Source organism: Macaca mulatta, chromosome 20 (genome assembly GCF_049350105.2).
Source record: "Macaca mulatta isolate MMU2019108-1 chromosome 20, T2T-MMU8v2.0, whole genome shotgun sequence".
In the NCBI taxonomy this organism is placed as follows: Eukaryota; Metazoa; Chordata; class Mammalia; order Primates; family Cercopithecidae; genus Macaca; species Macaca mulatta.
The window spans coordinates 50,996,577-51,018,834 of NC_133425.1; the positions used below are offsets into that span (position 1 = coordinate 50,996,577).

General features: G+C 36.6%; 1 protein-coding gene across 2 annotated transcripts in view; it reads left to right on the forward strand.

Annotated features, from left to right (window-relative positions):
• The first annotated feature begins 2,444 nt into the window (after window positions 1–2,444).
• The window catches only part of LPCAT2 (lysophosphatidylcholine acyltransferase 2), a 75,663-nt gene continuing 55,849 nt past the window's right edge, over window positions 2,445–22,258 (forward strand). For both annotated transcript variants that reach the window (XM_001088176.5, XM_015126187.3), the window contains exons 1-3: window positions 2,445–2,725; window positions 18,560–18,699; window positions 21,744–21,961. In XM_001088176.5, coding sequence (XP_001088176.2) covers window positions 2,555–2,725; window positions 18,560–18,699; window positions 21,744–21,961 — 529 coding nt within the window. In that variant the 5' untranslated portion in view covers window positions 2,445–2,554. The remainder of the gene's footprint in view (window positions 2,726–18,559; window positions 18,700–21,743; window positions 21,962–22,258) is intronic.

Sequence of the window (22,258 nt, forward strand, 5' to 3'; positions counted from 1 at the left end):
ATCACTTAATTTAACCTTTCCAACCACATAAATAGAAAGAGGCTATTATTAGTTGAATCTTATTGATGAAGAGACTGATGGCTCAAGAGAAGTGCTTTTTCCAGGGTCCCATAGCTATTAGGGACCTACAAGGCCAAAGGATAGCCTAGCAGAGGAGCTTTAGCCCTCAAACCAGAATCTCCACCACCCTCTGCCACCCTCAAAACCACTCCTGCTACCCTCCCCCACCCCCACAACCATGCTGGGTAAACACAACTAGGGGAGAAATAATGTGCTTGCTTCTAAACACAACTGGTATTAATGGATAAGCTCCTTACTCCTTCCCTACCAGTCTACCCACCCCTAATCTATATAGAAATTCTGGAGCTACTGCTGAACAGAAATGGAAGGCCTGGGGTTTTTCTGAGGCCCTTTCTGGCTCCGATAATCTGATTGATAGTATATTGCTTCTGGCCTCTTATGATGGGGCTGGTGATGAAGGTGGGTAAGGAGTGAACTCTACAGGTGACCTCCTCAGTGAACCTGATGTCATTGTTTCTCTCTCTGTTTTTCTTTTTTTGAGTCGGAGTCTCTGTCGCCCAGACTGGAGTACAATGGCGCAATCTCGGCTCACTGTAACCTCCGCCTCCCAGGTTCAAGCAATTCTCCTGCCTCAGACTCCCAAGTAGCTGGGATTACAGGTGCACGCTGCCACACCCGGCTAATTTTTTTTGTATTTTAGTAGGGATGGGGTTTCACCCTGTTGCCCAGGCTGGTCTCAAAATCCTGAGCTCAGGCAGTCTACCCACCTCAGCCTCCCAAAGTACTAGGATTACTGGCGTGAGCCACCGCTCCCAGCCCCATCTTTTCTATCTTTTATCTTCCCATGGCCTGCCCCTTCTGGCTCAGATTCTTTTTGTTTCTTCTTCTTCTCCTTCTCCTTCTTCTTCTTCTTCTTTTTTTTTTTTCTTTTGAGACAGCGTCTTGCTCTGTCACCCAGGCTGGAGTGCAATGGCATGATCATAGCTCACTTCAGACTCGATCTTCTGGGCTCAAGCAATCCTCCCACCTCAGCCTTCTGAGTAGCTGGGACTGCAGGCATGCAACAGCACAGCCAGCTAACTTTTTACTTTTTTTTAGAGACACGGTGGGAGGGGGGGTCTCACTTTGTTGCCCAGGCTGTTCTCGAACTCCTGGGCTCAAGGGATCCATCCTCAGCCCCCAAAGTGCTAGGATTACAGGCGTGAGCCACGACACCTGGCCTGGCTTAGGTTGTTGACAGTTGGAAACACATCTTTCTGTGCAGGTATCTGGCTAAAGAGTCTGAAGGGTCTGCCAGTCCCAACTTGAAGACCCCCTAGACTGGGGAATCTTCTGTCATGGCTGTAATACACTGTTACTAATGTTACATTGAGAGAAAAGTCAGTGGCATAATAATGCTTAAAACATGCCATTTCTTCAGTGTTTCTCTATGAACACTACACATGCATTATTTTATTTAATCCTTGCTACAATTCTATGGAGTTAGAATAAATCTCTCATTCCTAGACAAGGAAGCAAACTCAGGTTAAGTGACTGACTCAGAGCCACACATCTATGTGGTCGGGCTGGAAGATTGTGAGATTCAGAGGATAATTTTGGAGAACTCCAGGGCTCAGACTCAGATTTTCATCCTGGCCTTCCTGCCTGCTGTGAGCAGAGTTGATCAGTAGGGATGAGTTGATTATCATCTCTTTCCTTTAACTCTCAGCCACTCAGGGTTGATCAACTGTTCTCAGATAATGGGACAAACCCCTGCCCTCCCACCCCCACGAGCACCTACATAGGTCCAAACAGGCTTGAACTTCCTCAGTGTGAAATGGAGCCACAGCCCAATACATTTCCCTTTTCTGGTCAGGTTCCTCATCTAGCGAGGAGGGCAACTGTAATTTTTGTCTTTTCCGGTAATAGTAGCTCAGTTTTCCTCTAGAGGACCATCTCTCCCCTGTCAGTCCATTATGTTTTGAGTGAAACAAATTCCACTCCTTGTGCCATCATGGGTGTATTAATATTAGTTCACTTAATGGAAGAGCCCGGGGGAAGTGGTTGCTCAATGGCATTACTGGATCCAAGTTCTGATTATCTGAGAATACATTTATCTCCATTTTACAGAAGGCAACTGAGGTTCATGGAGATAGTGATTTGGCCAACGTCACAGGCCCAGTAAAAGGGACTGAAAATCCAGGTCCGCCTGACGCTAAAGCAGGGAACTCTGCTTAGTGTCTCTCTGTGGAGTGTTAGGGATCCTGGGGTACCCTTCAAGGTCTTGGCTCTGAAGGAAAAGCATTCCTCTCCGAGGAGACAGGCTATATTACCAAGGGGGTGGGGCCAGATGCCTGAGGGGGTGTGGCCAGAGCCTGGGGCGTGTCAGAGCCGAAGGGGCAGGGCGGCAGCAGCTGGCTTCTAGGTAACTTTAGCGCCTGCGCAGAGGCTCCCCAGCGTCGCCGTAGGCTGGGACTCTAGTGGGTCTTCGGCTCAGTAGTGGCTGCAGCGCCCGAGGAGGTCGTTTCGGTCGGGTTCCACGCCCGGCTCGACCATGAGCCGGTGCGCCCAGGCGGCGGCAGTGGCGGCCACAGTGCCAGCTGCCGGCGTCGGGAACGTAGGGCTGCGGCCACCCATGGTGCCCCGTCAGGCGTCCTTCTTCCCGCCGCCGGTGCCTAACCCCTTCGTGCAGCAGACGCAGATCGGCTCCGCGAGGCGGGTCCAGGTGAGGGGCGTGGGTCTGACAGGGGAGGTGGTCTGAGGGGGATGTGGGTCTGAGGGGAGAGGTCGTCTGAGGGGGGCCTAGGTCTGAGGGGGGTCCAGGTAAGGGGTGTGGGTTTGAGAGAGGAGGGCGGCCGAGGGGGGGCGTGGGTCTGAGGGAGGGAGGTGGTCTGCGGCGGGCGTGGGTCTGAGGAGGGAGGTGGCCTGAAGGGGACGTGGGTCTGAGGAGGGAGGTGGCCCGAGGGGAGCCAGGGTCTGAGGCAGGTCCAGGTGATCGGTGTAGGTCTGACAGGGGAGGGCGGTCGAGGGGCGCGTGGGTCTGAGGGGCGTGTGGGTCTGGGAGGCAAAGGAATCAGAGAAAGAAAGAGCAGTGGATCTGAGAGGAGAGGACTTTTGAGGGACCGTGAGTCTGAAAGGGGCAGAGATGTGCGTCTGAGAATTGAGGACATTTAGAGGATGGTCTGAGCGGGCACAGGAGGGGAGAAGATGCAGGGAAGATGCGGGTCTGAGAGGAGGATCCGAAACAGGAAGAGACAGAGCTGGCTGGTGGCGCAGGCTACAGTCCATGCCCCAGAAGGGAGAAGGAATCTGAATCTGTGACAGAAGTTTCAACTTGAGTTTATTAGAGTGTAGTGGGAGGCAGATCTACCACGGGAGAGTAGACTTGAAGAAGCTTTTTTTTTTTTTTTTTGCCTTAGGAAAGAGAGAAGTCAGTATGGGATGGATAAGAGTGAGGCAGAAGGCAGAAAGCCCAGGTCTGTGATTAGAACAACAGGTAAGGCTGGAAAGATTTAGCCGAGCAGGAGCATGATGGAAGGTGCGAAGTCAGAATCAAAGAAAAGGGACAACTGAGTCAGCGTAGGTTGTTCAAGAAGTTTTGGTCCAGAATCAGTCTTCACCTAAAAATGTTTCCTAAGTAGAAGCATGAGAAGTAGTAGCCCAGACTGTTTTCCATTGTTAAAAATGGCTATACTGTTATTCACAAAGAAAGTTTCCTTTCCTTTCCTTTTTCTTGTAAAGGGTTCCTTTTACCATTGGCAGTTGCACTCTTTGGACTTCCTCTTTGTTGAAATTAGTGATCAGAGAACAAGATAGGCCCTGCTAACCACATTTGTCCTGTGTGTTCTGCAGGGGGGCAAGGGGAACAATTTTGAAGTTTTCATGTCCATCTCACACATTACTTTGGATTTGAAGTCGTATAATATTTGCAATCAGCTTGTATGCACTAACCATTGTCTTCTACAGTGGGGGAAGGTTAAGTGCAGAGCTAAGCAACACAGGTGGCGGCTTGAGTAATGGTAAATGGGTGTCTGGTTGAAGAGGAATGTGAGAGAGGAAGAAGATAAAGAATATGGTAATACCACTTTGTGAGGAAATTAAACGTTTAAAAATGTGATCTTCATGTCTTTAAATGAATAGATATTCTTTTTGTGTCTTGACATTCTGAAACATTTGTAAATACATAGACCATTGTTCAAGATTAAATTTAGTCTGATTTAGTTAAATCATACTTAAATGAAAATATGCCCATCTATTTGACTTCATATTTTGGAAAGAATCAGAATGGAATGTTGATAAATATTTATATTGAACCTATAATAAATTATTAAGTTTTTCCATCACCTGGTTTGTTACTGTTTAAAGGTCTCTTCCAAATAACTCTCTGAGAGCTATAGTATAATGGAATGATAGCTAGTCAATTATAGGACCTGGTCATTTATTAGTTGTGTGACTTTAGCCAAGTCACTTAACCTCTCTGAACTACACTTTTCTCGTCTATTACATTGGAATATTAATAACTCAAAGGAGGGCTAAAATTAAGTGAAATAATCTGTTATTGTTTGTTGATCTTAATATTGATAATATTGATAGTTATCCTATTTATTTTCTAGAAAGTATATACTGTACTTAAAATTTACTACTTGGATTAAATGGGATTTAACAAAGTCTAGATATTAAAAATACTTTTTAAATTTATATAGATCAGAGATACCAAAGAGGTTTCAATGGCTTGAGTCATCTGGGTAAAGGGAAGATTTGAATAGGCATGGTAGAAAAACAATGTCCATATTATCCAGTTTAAAAGATGGACATACTTTCATTTAAGTATGGCTTAGTATAATTAATTTAGGCTAAATTTAATCTTTAATGGTGATCAATGTCTTGCTTAAGGACTGTTGTCCTCACATTTCAGTAAGAAAGTTAAACAAATAAGTACAAAAATATATAATCTCATGTTTTAGTAAGTGTAATGAAGGAAAACCAGAGAATAACACTGAGAGGAGGCCACCCAATGGAGATGACATATTATCAAATGGAAATATGATGGGGAATTCTCTTAATTTGTCAATGAGTTAACTCAAAATTGATTTACTATTAAGCACTATTATTTGTTGCAAACCTTGAAGATGGCACAGAAAAAAAAAAGTTGCCTAATATTTCGCAACTTGTTCAGTTAAAATCCATATGGGTTGCTCAGTGTAGATATGAGTGACTCTTATGCTAATATACTTTAACCTCATTCCAACTCTTTCTTCAGGGTCTATGCTATATGGCCTTTCTTTCAGTCAAGATTATTTCTCGGTCTTTTAATAATGATACCTCTTCAAAGAGAATCTCAGCCAGTGACCTACCAGAGTAACTTGGGAATTTGAGTCATCTCATCTTTCTCCACAGTACTCTTCCCCAGTATACCACCATACTTCATTGCACCACCATTCAAATAAATATAACATTATCTAAAAATAGTGTGCTTACCATGTACACAGAGCTTCAAGAAAAATCTCCTGGATCCAAGATCCCTTCTATATTATAGTTCTGAAACTCCTACTCATCCTAAAACATATTCTGTTTTATAGGAAATAAGACTGATAGCAAAGTTTCATTATATTTGTAAGTCAGTTTTCAAGTGAAAAATAATTTAACAAGACTAGTTTTAGTCTCAGGAATGGTGGAGTAGCTTAATGTAGACAACCCTTTCCATGCATAACAATTATAAACTGTAGTCAAAATAGGAAAAACTTCATGAAGGCACTATAGAGCAACACAAATCAGACAGAAACTGGAGGGATTTGTTGCTTGAAATAATAGTTCTGTACTGTGAAACATTACCCCAACCCCCTTTTTTCACTGAAGGTTGTCACTTGACACCATGTGAAGGGATTGTTAGAAAGCTTCAGTCTTATTGGCCTGATATATCAGAGCACAAAGTTCAGGACTATCAGAGTGGCTAAAAATTGAAGGAGGAAGTCCCAGAAAGGAGGAAGCTAGAAATGAGGGAGCCCCTAAATTGGCATATAAATTATCTCAAAACGTTGGTCAATTCCTGAACTGTATATTTACAAAGGAGCCTTCAAGGGCCCTGGAGGAAAGTAACAGCTGGAAGGAAGAAGAAACTGGGCAGACATTTCAACTGATAGACGCTACAGGGAAGGCACAGTTAGAATCCCACCAAATTAAGAGGACCTTGGCAAATATCTCAGGCTTTACACTGAAACCTCACAAAGGTTATACCATAGGAGAAAAACTAGTCCTATACCCTAGGACTAAGGCTTCAATCTAAGTCTAAGGGCTAGCTTCAAACAAATTTTCCCTTAAAAAGTATAAAACTAAGGCTTCACAAGGTGAATGCAATCAGCCAGAATTTTACCTACCTACTAGGACAGAAATCAACATTCTTGAGAAAAGGATAACAGAATCCAGAATATCTGTAATATATCACGCAAAATGGCCAAAATACTATAAAAACAATATTAGACATTCAAAGAAATAGGAAAATGTGACCTATGATCAAAAGAAAAATCAGGCAATAAAAATAGACCCTAAGATGATCAAATGTAGGACTTTGCAGAAAAATAGTTTAAAGTAGCTATTATAAAAATGCTCAAGGACTTAAAAGTAAAGAGTGGCACAATGAATGAATAGTTGGAAGGAGCTTAGCAGATAAATAGAAAATGTAAAAGAGAACCAAATGGATATTCTAAAACTGAAAACTGTTATATCTGAAATGAAAAATTCACTGAATGGGCTCAACAACACATTGAAGATGGTAGAAGAAAGTATTAGTGAACTTGAAGATGGGTTACTAGAAATTATTCAGTCTAAAAAGCAGAATGAAGAAAACTGAGATGAGACATCAGCAAAACTGGTGAAGTAAAGGCCTCTGAAAATTATCTTCTCCATAAAGCAATGAAAACACAAAAAAATTATCAGAATCAACTTTGTCTTAGCTCTGAAAATTAACCAAAGGCTTTCAACAATCCAAGGAGCATTTATTTAAGAGTGCTGACTCTTAGTTAAAATAGTAGGCTTTGTTACAGTTTAATTTTATTCTCATCCCTCATCCTCATCTCTGCAGTAGCCTTAAAAACCAGCGTCCTACAGTCATAATGAAAACCAGCAACCTGTCAGCCACTAGAGGGGGAAAAATAGTGTTAGAGCATTTTCAAGCCCCATTACCAAGGAACTGTCATTATTGGCCAGTCTGGTGGCTGCCTGGAAGGCCTTATTTGCAAGACTGTCTTTATTTGATTTGTCTTGGTGCTTACACAGTGCAAATAGCCTTTTCTCAAGGGTGTTTGTCAAAAACAATCAGAGGAAAGCGAATGCAGTGGTGCACTGTAGTTCCAGCTGTTCAGGAGGTTTATGTGAGAGGATTGCTTGAGCCCAGAAGTTCAAGGCCAGCCTGGGAAAAATAGGGAGACTCTGCTTCTTAAAAAGTAAAAATAAAAAAATCAAAGGCAATTGCTTAACATCACAGCTGCCTGAGACAGTAACAGTTGGAGCAAACAGTAGGCTAGCCAAAAACCTTAAAAGAAAAGTTAAGGGATGAGATGATCATAGGGGACTTTAAAAGCTTTGACATATTCCTAGGAATCTAGAAGGCTGTCCACCTGAGTAAGGCTTTATTCATGCTCAAGGCTATGCACATGTCCTGAAAATATCGAAAAATACCCTAAGCTCTCACCTCTGACTAACCTTGAGGGACTGTACAAGCAGAAAGTGAAGGCTAAGGCAGAGTTGTCATCTGTCACCTGACTGTTTGTGATGTGCCCCTATGTGCACAAAGAGACCCTTTGCAAGCATCAGGAAACTTATTGGTTTCAGGTGCTTAAGAAAATCTGTAATCATTAGCTGATTACTAAGCTAACGGGTCAGAGACTTTAACTTTAGTAGCCACAATGACAAAGAATACAAGCTTTACAAATTAGTTTATAAAAGACACTAAACAAACAAATAACAACAAACAGCAACCACAACAAACCCTGGAAAGGGATGAGAATCATTTCCAGGGTTGCTATATTATTTAAGATGTTTAGTTTTAATTTAAAAATTGCAAGGTGTGTAAAGAAAAACAAAGTATAGCTTATAAGTAGTTTAAAAAGCAGTCAATACAAACTTTCCCTGAGGAAGCCCAGACTTTAGTCTTACTATACAAAGACTTTAAATCAGATATTTAAATATGGTCCAATAACTAAAGGAAACCATGTGTGAAGAGCTAAAAGAAAATATGGAGCAGGGTATCACCAAATGGGGAATATCAATACAGATGCAATGCGTGTGTGTGTGTGTGTGTGTGTGTGTGTGTGTGTGTATTCACTAGAGGGGCTCAACAGCACACTATATCTAACAAAAAAGGAATCAGCAAACTTGAAAACAGGTCAACAGAGATTATCTAGTTTGAGGAACATAAAGAAAAAAAGATGAAGAAAAATGAACAGAACCTCAGAGACCTGTGGATGCTATCAATTTTACCAACAGATTCATAATGGGAGTTCCAGGAAAGGAGAAAGATGCAGAAAGAATATTAGAAGAAATAATGGTCAAAAACTTAATGAATTTGATTAAAAACACTAATCTACATTCCCAAGGAGCTCAAGGAACTCTAAGAATAAACTCAAATATACCTATATCTACAGATATGTTATGTACATTATGTACAAAGAATCCTCAACAAGATTAATGACTGATTGCTCATCAAGAGCCACAGAGACCAGAAGGGAGTAGCAGGATGATATATTCAAAGTGCTGAAAGAAGACTGTCAATAAAGAATTGTATAGCTAGAAAACTATCCTTAAAATGAATTATAAACGAGCAAAAACTGAGAGAATTTGTCATTAGCACACACATGCCCTAAGATAAATAATAAAGGGAGTCCCTCAGGCTGAGATGAAAGGATACTAGACAGTAACTCAAATTCACGTGAAGAAATAAACAGCAGTGGTAAAGGTAACTACATGGTTAGATGTAAAGGACAGTACAAATGTAATTTTTTTTTGTTTGTAAATCTTTTTTTCTCTTATCCAACTTTAAAAACATCTACATAAAGCAATAATTATAAATCTGTGTTGATGGACATACAATGTATAAAGACATAATTTGTATAACAATAATAGCAAATAGGAGAAAGGAGGGAACGGATCACAGTTTTTGTATACTATTGAAATTAAGTTGGTTGATCCGAACCAGATAATTATTATAAGTTAACATGGCAACACTTAGGACAATCACTAAGCAAATTCATTTTTAATATAGCAAAAGGAAGAATGAGGGAATTGAAATGATACACTAGAAAATATTTAACACAGGAGAAAGCAGCAATGTAGACATAGAGAAATTTAAAAAGACCTAAGACATATCGAAAACAAATAGCAAAATGTCATATATAAATCCTACCTTATTAGTAATTACATTAAATATAAATTGATAAAACAATCCAATTAAAATGAAGATTCACAGAATTGATAAAAATATATAACTGTGCGCTTCCTAAAAGAGACACACTTTATTTATTCATTTATTCGTTTACTTACTTCAAGGCAGGCTCTTACTCTGTCGTCCAGGCTGGAGTGCAGTGGTGTAATCACAGCTCACTCTAGCCTTGACCTCCTGGGCTTAAGTGATCCTTCCATCTCAGCCTCCTGAGTGGCTGCAACTATAGGCATGCACCACCACACCCAACAAATTTTTGTATTTTTTATAGAGATGGGATCTCCTTATGTTGCCCAGACTGGTCTCAAACTCGTGAGCTCAGCAATCTTTCCACCTTGGCTTCCCAAAGTGCTGGGATTATAGGTGTGAGCCACCATGCCTGGTCAAGAGACACACTTTTGATTCAAATACACAAATAGGTTGGAAGTAAAAGATGGAAAATGATATACCATGCAAACAGTAGCCGAGAGAGAGCTGGAATGGCTGTATTACTATCAGATAAAATAGACTTCAAGACAGAAATTGTTGCTAACGAAAGACATAATGATAAGAGGATTGATTCATTAAGATGTAATAATTATAACCATATATGCATCAAGCAGCAGAGTCCAGAAATACACAAAGGAAAAAGTGACAAAATTGAAGGGTGAAAGACAATTCAACAATACGAGAGACTTCAGTTACCAAATAATGATAGAAGGTAGAACAATGAGACAGTATCAATCAGGAAATTGAAGACTTGAAGAACCCTATAAACAGACTAGATCTAACAGATATGTATGTAGAACACTCAACAACAGCAGAAAACACATTCTTCTAGTGCCCATGGAACATTTGCCAAGGTAGATCTGTATGTTAGACAATAAAATAATTCTCAATAAATATAAAATGGTTAAAATAATACAAAGTATGTTATTTGACCACAGTAGATTGAAACTAGAAATCAATAACAGAAAAAAATTCACAAATATGTTGAAATTAAATTACTTCTAAATAACCAACGATTCCAAAGTAATAATAAAACAATAGAGAAAAATAACAACTCTAAAAGTTGGTACTCTGAAAAAAAATTGACAAATATTTATCTGCACTGACCAAGAAAAAAAATGAAAGAAGACTCAAATTAAGAGAGGACAATATTACTGACCTTTCCAAAATAAAAAGGATTACAAGGAATTATATAAACAAATGCATGCTAACAAATAACTTAGTTCAAGTGGACCAATTTCTAGAAAGACACAAAATACCAAAACTGATTCAAGAATAAATAAAAAATCAAATAGACCTATAATATATATATATATATAGATTAACTAGTTCTTAAAAACATCCCACAGAGAAAAGTTGAGGACCAGATGACTTCAGTGGTGAACTGTACCAAAGAGTTAACAAAGAATTAACACCAATCCTTCACAAGCTCTTCCAAAAAATAAAAGAAGACAGAGCACTCCCCAACTCATTCTGTGAGGCCAGGCCTACTCTGATACCAAAACCAAAAAAGGACATTATAATAAAAGAAAACTACAGACCAATATCCATTGTGAATATATATGCAAAAATCCACAATAAAATGCTAGCAAACTGAATCCATCAACTAATAAAATGAACTATACCATGGCAAAGTGGTATTTATCCCAAAAATGTAATTTTGGTTCAACATAGAAAAATTAACATGAGCACCATATTTATTGAATAAAGGGCACAAGAACATCTTAATAGACACAGAAAAATGATTTGACTCACTTTCATGATAAAAACCACTCAATAAACTAAGAGTGGAAAGGAGTTTCCTCAGCCTCATAAAGGGCATCTGTGAAAAATAGCTAACATTATACTTAATAGCGAAACACCAAAAAGTTTTCTTCTAAGATCAGGCACAAGACAAAGATACCTACTCTCATCACTTCTGTTCAACATTGTACTGGAGGTTCTAGGAAGGGCAATTAGGCAAGAAAAAGAAAAGACATCTATATTGGAAAGGAAGAAGTAAAACCATCAAGAAGGCATGATTTTTTAAACAGAAAATCCTAAGGAATGCACAAAAACACTTGGAGCTAATAAATCAGTTCAGCAAGGTGGCAGGATACAAGATCAATATACAAAAATCATGGCATATTTTTTCACAAGCAACAATCTAAAAATGAAATTTAAAAACAATTTAAGTTAGCATCAAAAAGAGTTAAATATTTTAGCAACAGAAGAATTCTGCATTGAAAACTACAAAATATCATTGAAAGAAATTAGAGACGACTTAAATAAATGGGAAGACATCCTGTGTTCATAAATTTGGAAGACCTAAATTGTTAAGATAATGACACTCCCCAAACTGATCTACAGATTAGTATAACCCTTATCAAAATATCAGCTGGCTTCTTTATTTTTTGCAGAAATTGATGAGCTAATTTTAAAATTTGTACAGAAATGCAAGGGACTACAACCAACCAAAAGAATCTTGAAAAAATAAAACAAAATTGGAGAACTCACATTTCTCATTTTCAAAACGTACTGTGAAGCTACAGTAATCAAGACTGTATTGTACCAGTAAAAAGACAGACATCTAGATCAATGAAATAGAATTGACAATACAGAAGTAAATTCATACATCTGTGGCCACTGATTTTCCACAGGATTGCCAAGACGATAAAATGGGGAAAGAGTAGTTTTTGCAACAAATGGTCTGGGACAATTGGATTGACATGTGCAAGAGAAGGAAGTTAGGTCCTTACCTCATAACATATACAAATTAACTCGAAGCAGATTAAACTACTAAATGTAAGAGTTAAAATCATAAAACTCTTAGATGAGAACGTAAGTGTAAATCTTCATGACCTTGAATTAGGCAGTGGTTTTCTAGACGTACAACAAAAGTACTAGCCACCAGAGAAAGAATGGGTAAAGAGGACTTCATCAAAATAAAACGTTTTGTGTTTCAAAGTACACTACAATGAAATCGAAAAGATAACTTACCGAATGAGAGAAAATATTTGCAAATTATACATTTGATAAGAGTAGAGTGTTCAAAACATATAAATAACTTTTAGAACTCACCAATAAAAAGATAACCCAACCCAACTATCCACCCATACTTCTATATCTAATGAAAATATTATTCAGAAATGAAGGGAAAATGAAGACATTTTCAAATAAGAATGGAGGGAATTTGTTGTCAGACCTGTATTCAAGAAATGGTAAAGAAAGTTTTTTGGATTGGCGGAAAATAACACCAGATTGAGACTTGGATATACAGGAAAGAATGAAGAACACTGGAAATGGTAAATATGGAAAGAATGATATAAAACTTTTTTCTTTATATTAATTTCATCAAAGAGCTAGAAAATGTAGCCATTTAATACAAAAATTATTGTTTTCTTGGGCTTATATATATTTAGTGGTAAAACATATAACAATACTGAAAGGGTGGTGGATGGGATGGAATTGTACTTTTCTTACACTTTCTGTGAAGTGGTACAGTATTAACTCTGAGTACTTCATCTTATGCTAAGCACACATTGTAATCTTCAGACCAACTGCTGACTAAAAGTACAAGAAGGTATAGCTAAGGGGCCATTAAAGAAATTTAAATGGATCACTAAAGAAAAATTTCATGAACTCAAGGAAGAAAACAGAAAATGAGAAACAGAAACATGAAACTGATGGGAACTGATGGGATATATAGAAAAGAAATAGCAAAACAGTAGATTTATACCCAAATAATCAATAATTACATTTAGTATACATTAATTAACATCCTAACTTAAAGGCAAAGATTTTCAGACTGGACAGAAGAATAAGACCCAGCTCTACATTAATCCACAGTACATACACTGTAAATGTAAATACAAAGATAAGAAGGAAGAAAAGATAATGTGGAAATAGTGTAAGTGTAAGAAGCTGATGTGACTGTATTAATATCAGATAAAGTAGACTTCAAGACATGTCATGACATCAGATATAAGGAGGAACATTTTGTAAGGTCAGTGGGAAAACTTAGCAGCACTTAATGTTTATGTACCTAATATCAGAACTTTGAAAACTTGAAGCTAAAATTGAGAAAACTAAGCAAAGAAATAAATAAAACATAATTGAGGATGGTAACACACCTTTCTTGGTAATTGACAGAACAATCAAACCAAAGATTAATAATATAGAAAATTTGAACATTGGTAACCACTTCTACTGAATTGACATTTATGGAACACTACCTCCAAAAGTACCAGAATATAATTTCAAGTACACATTTAATGCTTACCAACATAGACCAAAGGCTGGATCATAAAAAAATCTCAATCAATATCAAAAGTTTGAAATATTACAGAGCATGTTCTCTGAACACAATAAATTATATTAGAAATCAATAACAAATATATCTGATAAAAATCCACATATTTAGAAATCAAGCTGTATAATTTAAAATAGTCCTCGGGTCAAAAATATATTACGAGTGAAATTATGAAATGTTTTAAACTAAATGTGAACAAAGTGCAATGTATCAAAATTGTAGGATGCAGTTAAAGCAGTGCTTGCCAGTAAACCAATACATTTAAATACATAGAAAAGAAGAAAGGTTTAAAATTAATGATTTAAGTTTTTACCTTCAGAAGCTGGAAGAACAAATTAAAGACAAAGTAAGTCAAAGAAAGGAAATAATAAAGATAAGAGCAATAATCAGTGAAATAGAAAACTACATAGAAAATTAAAATCAAACATTTGTCTAATAGATTAATAGAATAGATTAATGGAATTGATAAATCCTTACCAAGACTGATAAGAAAACAAGACAGAAAATACAAATTACCAGTATCAAGAATGAAACAGCATGTATCATTATAGATTAAATGGCTAATAAGGGAACATTATTAACAACTTTATGCCAGTAAATTTGAAACATACATGAAATGGACAAAAATCCAGTGTATCAAAAATAGACACAAGAACTGGAAAATAGGAATAGCCCTTTATCTATGAAGGAATACATTTAAAGAAAACGTTTCACCAAGATTATTTTACTAGTAAATTTTGTCAGACTTTTAAGAGTACAATAAAATCACTCACACAAGCTCTTTCAGAAAGTAGGGAAGTGTGGAACAGTACCCAACTAGTTTTATGGGGCTAATATTACCTTGATACCAAATCTGAAAAAGACATTATAAGAAAAGAAAATTATAGATCAATATTTCTCATGATCATAGCCATAGAACTCTTAACAAAATATTAGCAGGTCAAATATGGCATTGTATAGAAAGGATGATACTGTGTATCACTTCCAAGTTTATCTTATATCAGGAATATAAGGTTGATGTAACATAAAATTCCAATTTCAATGTAATTCACCATATAAGCAGAACATATGATAAAATGCCTGTGATCATCTCAATAGATGCAGAAATTTCATTAATTCACCTGACAAAATTCAATACCCACTGGTGATAAAAATATTTTCTTAGTAAGATAGAGATAAAGAGAAACTCTCTCCATCAGATACAGGGCATCTACAAAACACCCACAATTAATATCATAGTGGTAAAATATTGAATCTGTTTCCTCAAAGGTTTGGGATAAGACAAATATCTTGTCCACCACTTCTGTTCAACATTATGCTAGGGATCATAGCCAGTGCAATAAGAAAAGAAAGGAAATAAAAGACATATGGATTAGAATGGAAAAAGTATAACTGTCGTATTCACAAATGGTATAGACTGTATATGAAGAACTTCCTAAGGAATCAACAGAACAACTAACTATGAAAACCAATAAGTGAACTTGACCAGGTCATAGGATAAAAGATCAAAAGTCAATTTTACATTTATATACTATAGGAGCAAACAATTGCAAAATGAGATCAAGTAATCTAATTTATAACAGCAATAAAATGGCATTCAATACTTAGGAAAAACCATATAAGACCACTACACTGAAAACTACAAAATATTTCTGTGAGAAATTAATGAAGACTTACATAGAGAGATATACCATGTTTATGAATTGGAAGAATCAATATTATTAGAATGACAGTTTCCTCCAAATTGTTCTGTAGATTCATTTTGAAATCTCAGTAAAAATCCTAACAGGCTTTTGTGTATGTGTAAAAACTGACAATTCTAAAACTTATATGGAAATGCAGAGTATCTAAAATGCCTTCAGAAAAATGAAGAAGAAGAATGTATGGGCGGACACACACTACTTGATTTCAAGACTTACTTCAACACTGTAGTAAATAAGGTAGCAGAGTATTGACAGAAGTGTGATGAACAGATCAATGCAACAGAAAGAAAATCCATACATTAATATTCAATTGATTTTTTGCAAAGTTGCCAAGAACATTGAGGAATGTCAAGTCTTTTGGTGCTGCAACAACTGGATAAATTTATGGTTAAAAATGAACCTTAATCCACACTGCATACCACACAAGAAATGTCATTTAAGATTGACCATAGATTGAAATATAAAAGTGAAAATCATACAGCTTCTAGAAGAAAAGAATATAGAGTATCTTCAGGAACTTGAGGTAAAGATTTTTTCAGAAGGACACAGAAAAGAATTAAACATAAAATAAAAGTTGATAAATTAAACTTCATCATAATTAAAATTGCTTTAATCAAAATATACCACTAAGAAAATGAGAAAGCAAGCCACAGAATGAGGAAAAAAGTATTTTCAACACATATATTGACAAAGGGCTTGTATACATTTATATAAAGAACTCTTACAAATTGATAAGAAAAAGACTAACAAACCAGTAAAAATGGGCCAAAGACTTGAACAGACACTAATATTAGAAGTTAAAGGAATGACCAATAAGTATATGAAAAATGTATTCAGCATTATTGTTCATCAAGGAAATGTGGGTTAAAGCCACATGAGATATTCTTTTATACCCACTTTAATGGCTAACATTAAAAATAAAAAAACTGACCATACCATATGTTGGTGAGGATGTGGAGCAACAGGAACTCTCATACCTTGCTGGGGATATAAACTGGTGAAGTCACTTTGGAAAACAGTTTTATAGTATTATATAAAGTTAAACATGCCCTATGACCCAATGATTTTATTTTCAGTGAAATGAAAATGTATGGTCACACAAAGATTTGAACATTAATGTTCATATGAGCTATAATAGCTGAGAATTTATAATAGGCCAAATGTCTATGAACAAGTAAATAAATAGATTGTAATATATTCATACAATGGAATAGCACTCTCCAATTAAAAAGAGTAAATACTGATATATATGACAATATGGTTGACTCTCAAAAATAGGAAGTGATCAAGCCAGATATAAAAGGGTAAATAAATGCTATGTGATTTTATTTATATGAACATCTACAGCAGGTAAAACCACAGTGAAAGAAGCCTATCAGTGGTTGCTTAGGTTTGGGGAGGGTGTATTAATTGCAAAGGGCAAAAGAAAACTTTTTGGGATGATGTAAATATCTTGATTGTGGTGGTCATTGCATAAGGGTATGCATTTGAAAAACTCATAATCTATAAACTTAAAATAGATGTTTTTTCTTTTATGTACATTATACCTTAATAAAGCTTTTTAAAAGTCTGCCAACACCAAATGCTGGCAAGGATGTACAGCAGCTGAAAATTCTCACACATTTCCACTTATACTTTTAAATGACACAACTTTGGAAAACTGGTGGTTTGCTATAAAGTTAAATAACATCTATGAGCCAGCATTTTCACTCCTAGGTATTTACTTAAGAGAAATGGAAACATATTCACATAAAGGCTTGTACAAGAATATTCATAGTGGCTTTATTCATAATAGCCCACAATTGGAAACAACTCAAATGTTAATCAGTAGGATAATCAATAAGCAAATTGTCATATGGTCACATAGTAGAATAATACTCTGCAATTAAAAAGAATGAATTACTGATGTATGAAACAACATAGTGGAATAAAAAGTATTAAGTGGAAGAATGCATAAAGTATGATTCTATTTATGTGACCTTTAACAGATAAAACTAAATTATGGTGATAGAAATCTAGTATTTGTTACCTAAGAATATAGGGTTTGACTAGAAGAGGCACAAGGTGACTTTCTGGGAGTGGTAAATACGGTTTGTGTCTTAATTGTGGTGGTGGTTACATGAGTATATATTTATTAAAACTCACTGAATTGTATACTTTAGATCTGTACATTTCCTTGTGTTACTGTTTAATATTCTAAAGATCAGATAATTAGAATATTTTGGCATTTTTTTTCTAAATTATTTGATGGTGCTCAGAATCATGTAAGGGCCAGTAGAGACAGAAAAAGAAGGCTACTGTTTGAGTAATATAATTAGCTTATAGAAAAAAAGACAATGTGTCATACATAAGCACAATCTATTTTACTCAAACGGCAGTGCAGTAAAAGAATTAAGAGCACAAACTTTATAACCAAACTAAGTTCAAATCCTGGTTCTACCACTTGTGATCTTAAGCAATTTAACTTCCTCTGTGTTACTCCTTTCTGGTTTGTAAAATTTGAAACTTAAGGTTGTAAAAACTAAAAAAGTTACTACATGCCAAGTGCTTAGAATGGCTGGTATATTACATAGTAAGAATTCATGTATTATTTGCTATTCTTATTTATTTACTTTCCATTTCTTCTTAATTTTTTTATTTTCGCATCTATCTCCTTATTGTTATTGGTTATAAAGTTCTGGCAGGTATATATATAAAACAATGTATTTACTTCTTCACACTCTGATACCTTCACTCTTCTACCTAAAGCTCTCAAAAAGCAATTTCTCCTTCTTACCTTGCTAGCTCCTACTTACTGCAAGATTGTTCAGGCTACAATTCCTCCAGGAAGCTTTCCCTGGCTGCTAAATCAAATACACCTTTTCTTTGTTCCCCCAACATTCTCTATTCGCTTTCATGGGTATGCAGATCATTTGTCTTATGGTTTTCTTTAGTGTTTCTCTTGCTACACAGTAGGCTTTGTGAAGTCAGATATAATTTGTTTTTTTCTTTGTGCTTAAATCCTTGTCTGGTACAGGGTAGTAGTCAATTCATCCTTGACTAAATGCATGAACACCATAAAAGTCTCCTGTTACATGTTTCTGTTTGATAGCTTTGAATTAAAATAATGGCCATTCATTTATTTTTACCAACTTTGACTTTCAGATTTTTCTTCTTGGGATTATCCTGCTTCCAATTCGTGTCTTATTGGTTGCTTTAATTTTATTACTTGCATGGCCATTTGCTGCAATTTCAACAGTATGCTGTCCTGAAAAGCTGACCCACCCAGTAACTGGTTGGAGGAGGTAAGAAATGATTTTGTCCAAAATATTAGGACATAATATTAAATTAACATACATTAAATCAATGTAAAAAGAGTTCATCATAGTTTAGTCAGTGATTTTATCTGTCTACTCAATAATAAATTTTACAGTTTTATCAGCCTACTCAATAATAAATAATTTATTTTTATTTCTCATATGAAATATGTAGAAAGTACTGCCCAAATGCCAACATTATGATAATCTCCTAAAAGTTGTAATTTCCTAATGTTAAAATATTTTGTTTTCTGAGTTACTGCCAAATGCGATACATCCCTAGTTCAGAAAGATACCCAACTACTGTACTTGAAATCACTGAAGCTACAAAATACCTTGCTCTCTTCTGTTCTTCCTCAGTTTTCACATTTGCTTTTCTCCCTCTACAACTTTCTGCAGTGGCATAAGTGGATTAGTTATATTATTTTTATTAATTACTTTAGTAGTAACTTCTATTATAACAATTATTAATAATAATTATTAACCAATATAGTCTAGTTATTTTAAACATTAGCATGAGGCAGAATGGAACTGCTTTTCAGGCATTATCTAATTAAGATGGTAATAGAGGAGAAACTGATCATGAGTTAACAAAGCTACTGGTAAAAGTTTATTTTTATTGAACAGAACCAAATTGTTGTGGTCTGTATGCCTTAAAAGTGCAGCCTCTTATGTGGACTCCACGGATTCCATGTGAATTCCAAATCTGTACATGGGTTTTAGGGCATTGTCAAACTCTTTGAAATTGTTGCCCAATTTTTGTACGCAAGGATATTTTTGTATTTAAATCTCAAATGTGAATGCATCCTCCAAAAATTTTGAGAAAGACTGTTATAGAAACTTTTAAAGAAATATGTAGTTTGCTGTTCAGTTCATGTTCCAGTGAACAAATGTCACTATCAAAGTGGAAATGGATTCAGTGCTGGCAATGCCCCAGAGAACTCTCAGTTCTTGCAAATCATACTCCTTTGTTTTATAACTCAAGGTTGTGTAGTATAAAACAATGTTTCAAGGGATGTTTTTATGACTCACCAATTCTTTTCAGATTACCTCTTTGGTTTTTATTGTCAGTGGCTTATGAAAACTTAGGATGATAGAAGGAATAGTCTAAGTAATCCAGACAATAGATATAATAAATGTTAGAAAACAAAGTTTTACTTTTGTCAATTAAAGCAGTATCTCTTTCTCCTCTCAAACAGGTAATGTCGAAGTTATTATGTGGGACCAGACTTAGAGCCATTCTTTAAATATGTTAAATAGGAGTGTTTAATGGCTCAGAATATGGGATAAATATAGTTATCAGAAGCTACATCAATATGGATAAAAAATAAGAGGTGTGAAAATTTGATAAAGGAATATACTTCATCTCATTACATTAGTAGAAATCTCATCTCTAAACTAAAGGAGAAGAAAGGGAGGAACAGTTTCTGTGCCCTCTGGGAAAGTATTGTGGTTTTCTTTATCTCCTTCTTGTGAAATAAAAGTCACAGAAACTTCTTTGGAGCTAGTTGCTAATAGCTCCTCACTATATTTTTACAAAAATGTGAAGAGAATTAGACGAAAATCCTATTTTTAAAAGCTGAAGGCCGGGCGCGGTGGCTCACGCCTGTAATCCCAGCACTTTGGGAGGCCGAGGTGGGTGGATCATGAGGTCAGGAGATTGAGACCATCCTGGCTAACACGATGAAACCCCGTCTCTACTAAAAATACAAAAAAATTAGCCGGGCGTGGTGGCGGGCGCCTGTAGTCCCAGCTACTCCGGAGGCTGAGGCAGGAGAATGGCGTGAACCCAGGAGGCGGAGCTTGCAGTGAGCCGAGATCACGCCACTGCACTCCAGCCTGGGCGACAGAGCAAGACTCGTCTCAAAAAAAAGAAAGAAAAAAAAAAAGAGCTGAAGCAGGCAGATCACTTGAGGTCAGGAGTTCAAGACCAGCCTGACCAGCGTGGTGAAACCCCATCTCTACTAAAAAATACAAAAATTAGGCCTGGTGGTGGACGCCTGTAATCCCAGCTACTCGAGAGGCTGAGGCAGGAGACTCACTTGTACCTGGGAGGCAGAGGTTGCAGTGAACCAAGATTGTGCCACTGCACTCCAGCCTGGGCACCAGAGAAAAACTCCGTCTCAAAAAAAAAAAAAAAAAAACAAACAACAACTCTCATTAGATACCTCCTGGATGATGTACATATTTTATTTTTCATAAAAAGCTATGTGCTTATTCACATACCAAGATATCCCTCCTGTGTTTGCACTTCTAGGAATACATTTTTGTTTCCCTGCTTAACTGGATCTTACTTGTCTTGTGTGTCTGGCATAGTTCCTGACACAGTTTGATAAATTAACTAATCTATAATGGCAGAATCTTTTTTAAAGGTTTTTTAAAAAAGTAGTTTCTGGAATTGCTTAAGTGCATCTCTGTTCCAGGAAAGTGAGATGATGAACTCACTTCTGATGATTGTTAATGATATCTAAAAACTGTAACAATACGGATTACAAGACTTTTTTAAAAAATTCCTAAAATAATTCTGAGAACAGTTTCAGTGTGAGAGTTCCAAAAGTGTTTTAGGAGATAGTAGCATCTTCATTACACAAATGTGGATTCCCAAGATAACCACTTTGAAGAACAGTACTGATTTGGATATCTCAGTAGGGGATGTGTGTTGAAAATTCATTTTTAACACTTTATAGTCTCAGAATGATGGAGCAGTTTCTTAGCCACACATATCTTTGGGCAAATTACTTCTCTGTGCCTCAGTTTTCTCATCTATAAAATGGGAGTGATAATTTCAAAATACCTACTTCAAAAGATTAGGCTGAGGATTAAAGAGATTAATCTGTATGTAAAGCATTTAGAATAGTGTCTAGCACCTGGCAGAAAGAGCTCCATGTAAGTGTTAGCTATTATTCTCCTCATCTCATATTTTCATATGAAATACTCTGACATATTTTGGTTTTCTTATTGTATTATAGAGTAAAACCTTGCTGCTAGCTTTAATTAACAAAGCTAATTATGTCTTTTCTATATTTTCAAAGGAAAATTACTCAAACAGCTTTGAAATTTCTGGGTCGTGCTATGTTCTTTTCAATGGGATTTATAGTTTCTGTAAAAGGAAGGATTGCAAGTCCTTTGGAAGCACCGGTTTTTGTTGCTGCCCCTCATTCAACATTCTTTGATGGAATTGCCTGTGTTGTAGCTGGGTTACCTTCTATGGTATCTCGAAATGAGAATGCACAAGTCCCTCTGATTGGCAGTAAGTACTTGTAAGGTAACGTAGATAAAATATTTTCTTTTTTTTTTTTTTCTTTTTTTTTTTTGAGACGGAGTCTCGCTCTGTCGCCCAGGCTGGAGTTCAGTGGCCGGATCTCAGCTCACTGCAAGCTCTGCCTCCCGGGTTCACGCCATTCTCCTGCCTCAGCCTCCCGAGTAGCTGGGACTACAGGCGCCTGCCACCTCGCCCGGCTAGTTTTTTGTATTTTTTAGTAGAGACGGGGTTTCACCGTGTTAGCCAGGATGGTCTCGATCTCCTGACCTCGTGATCCGCCCGTCT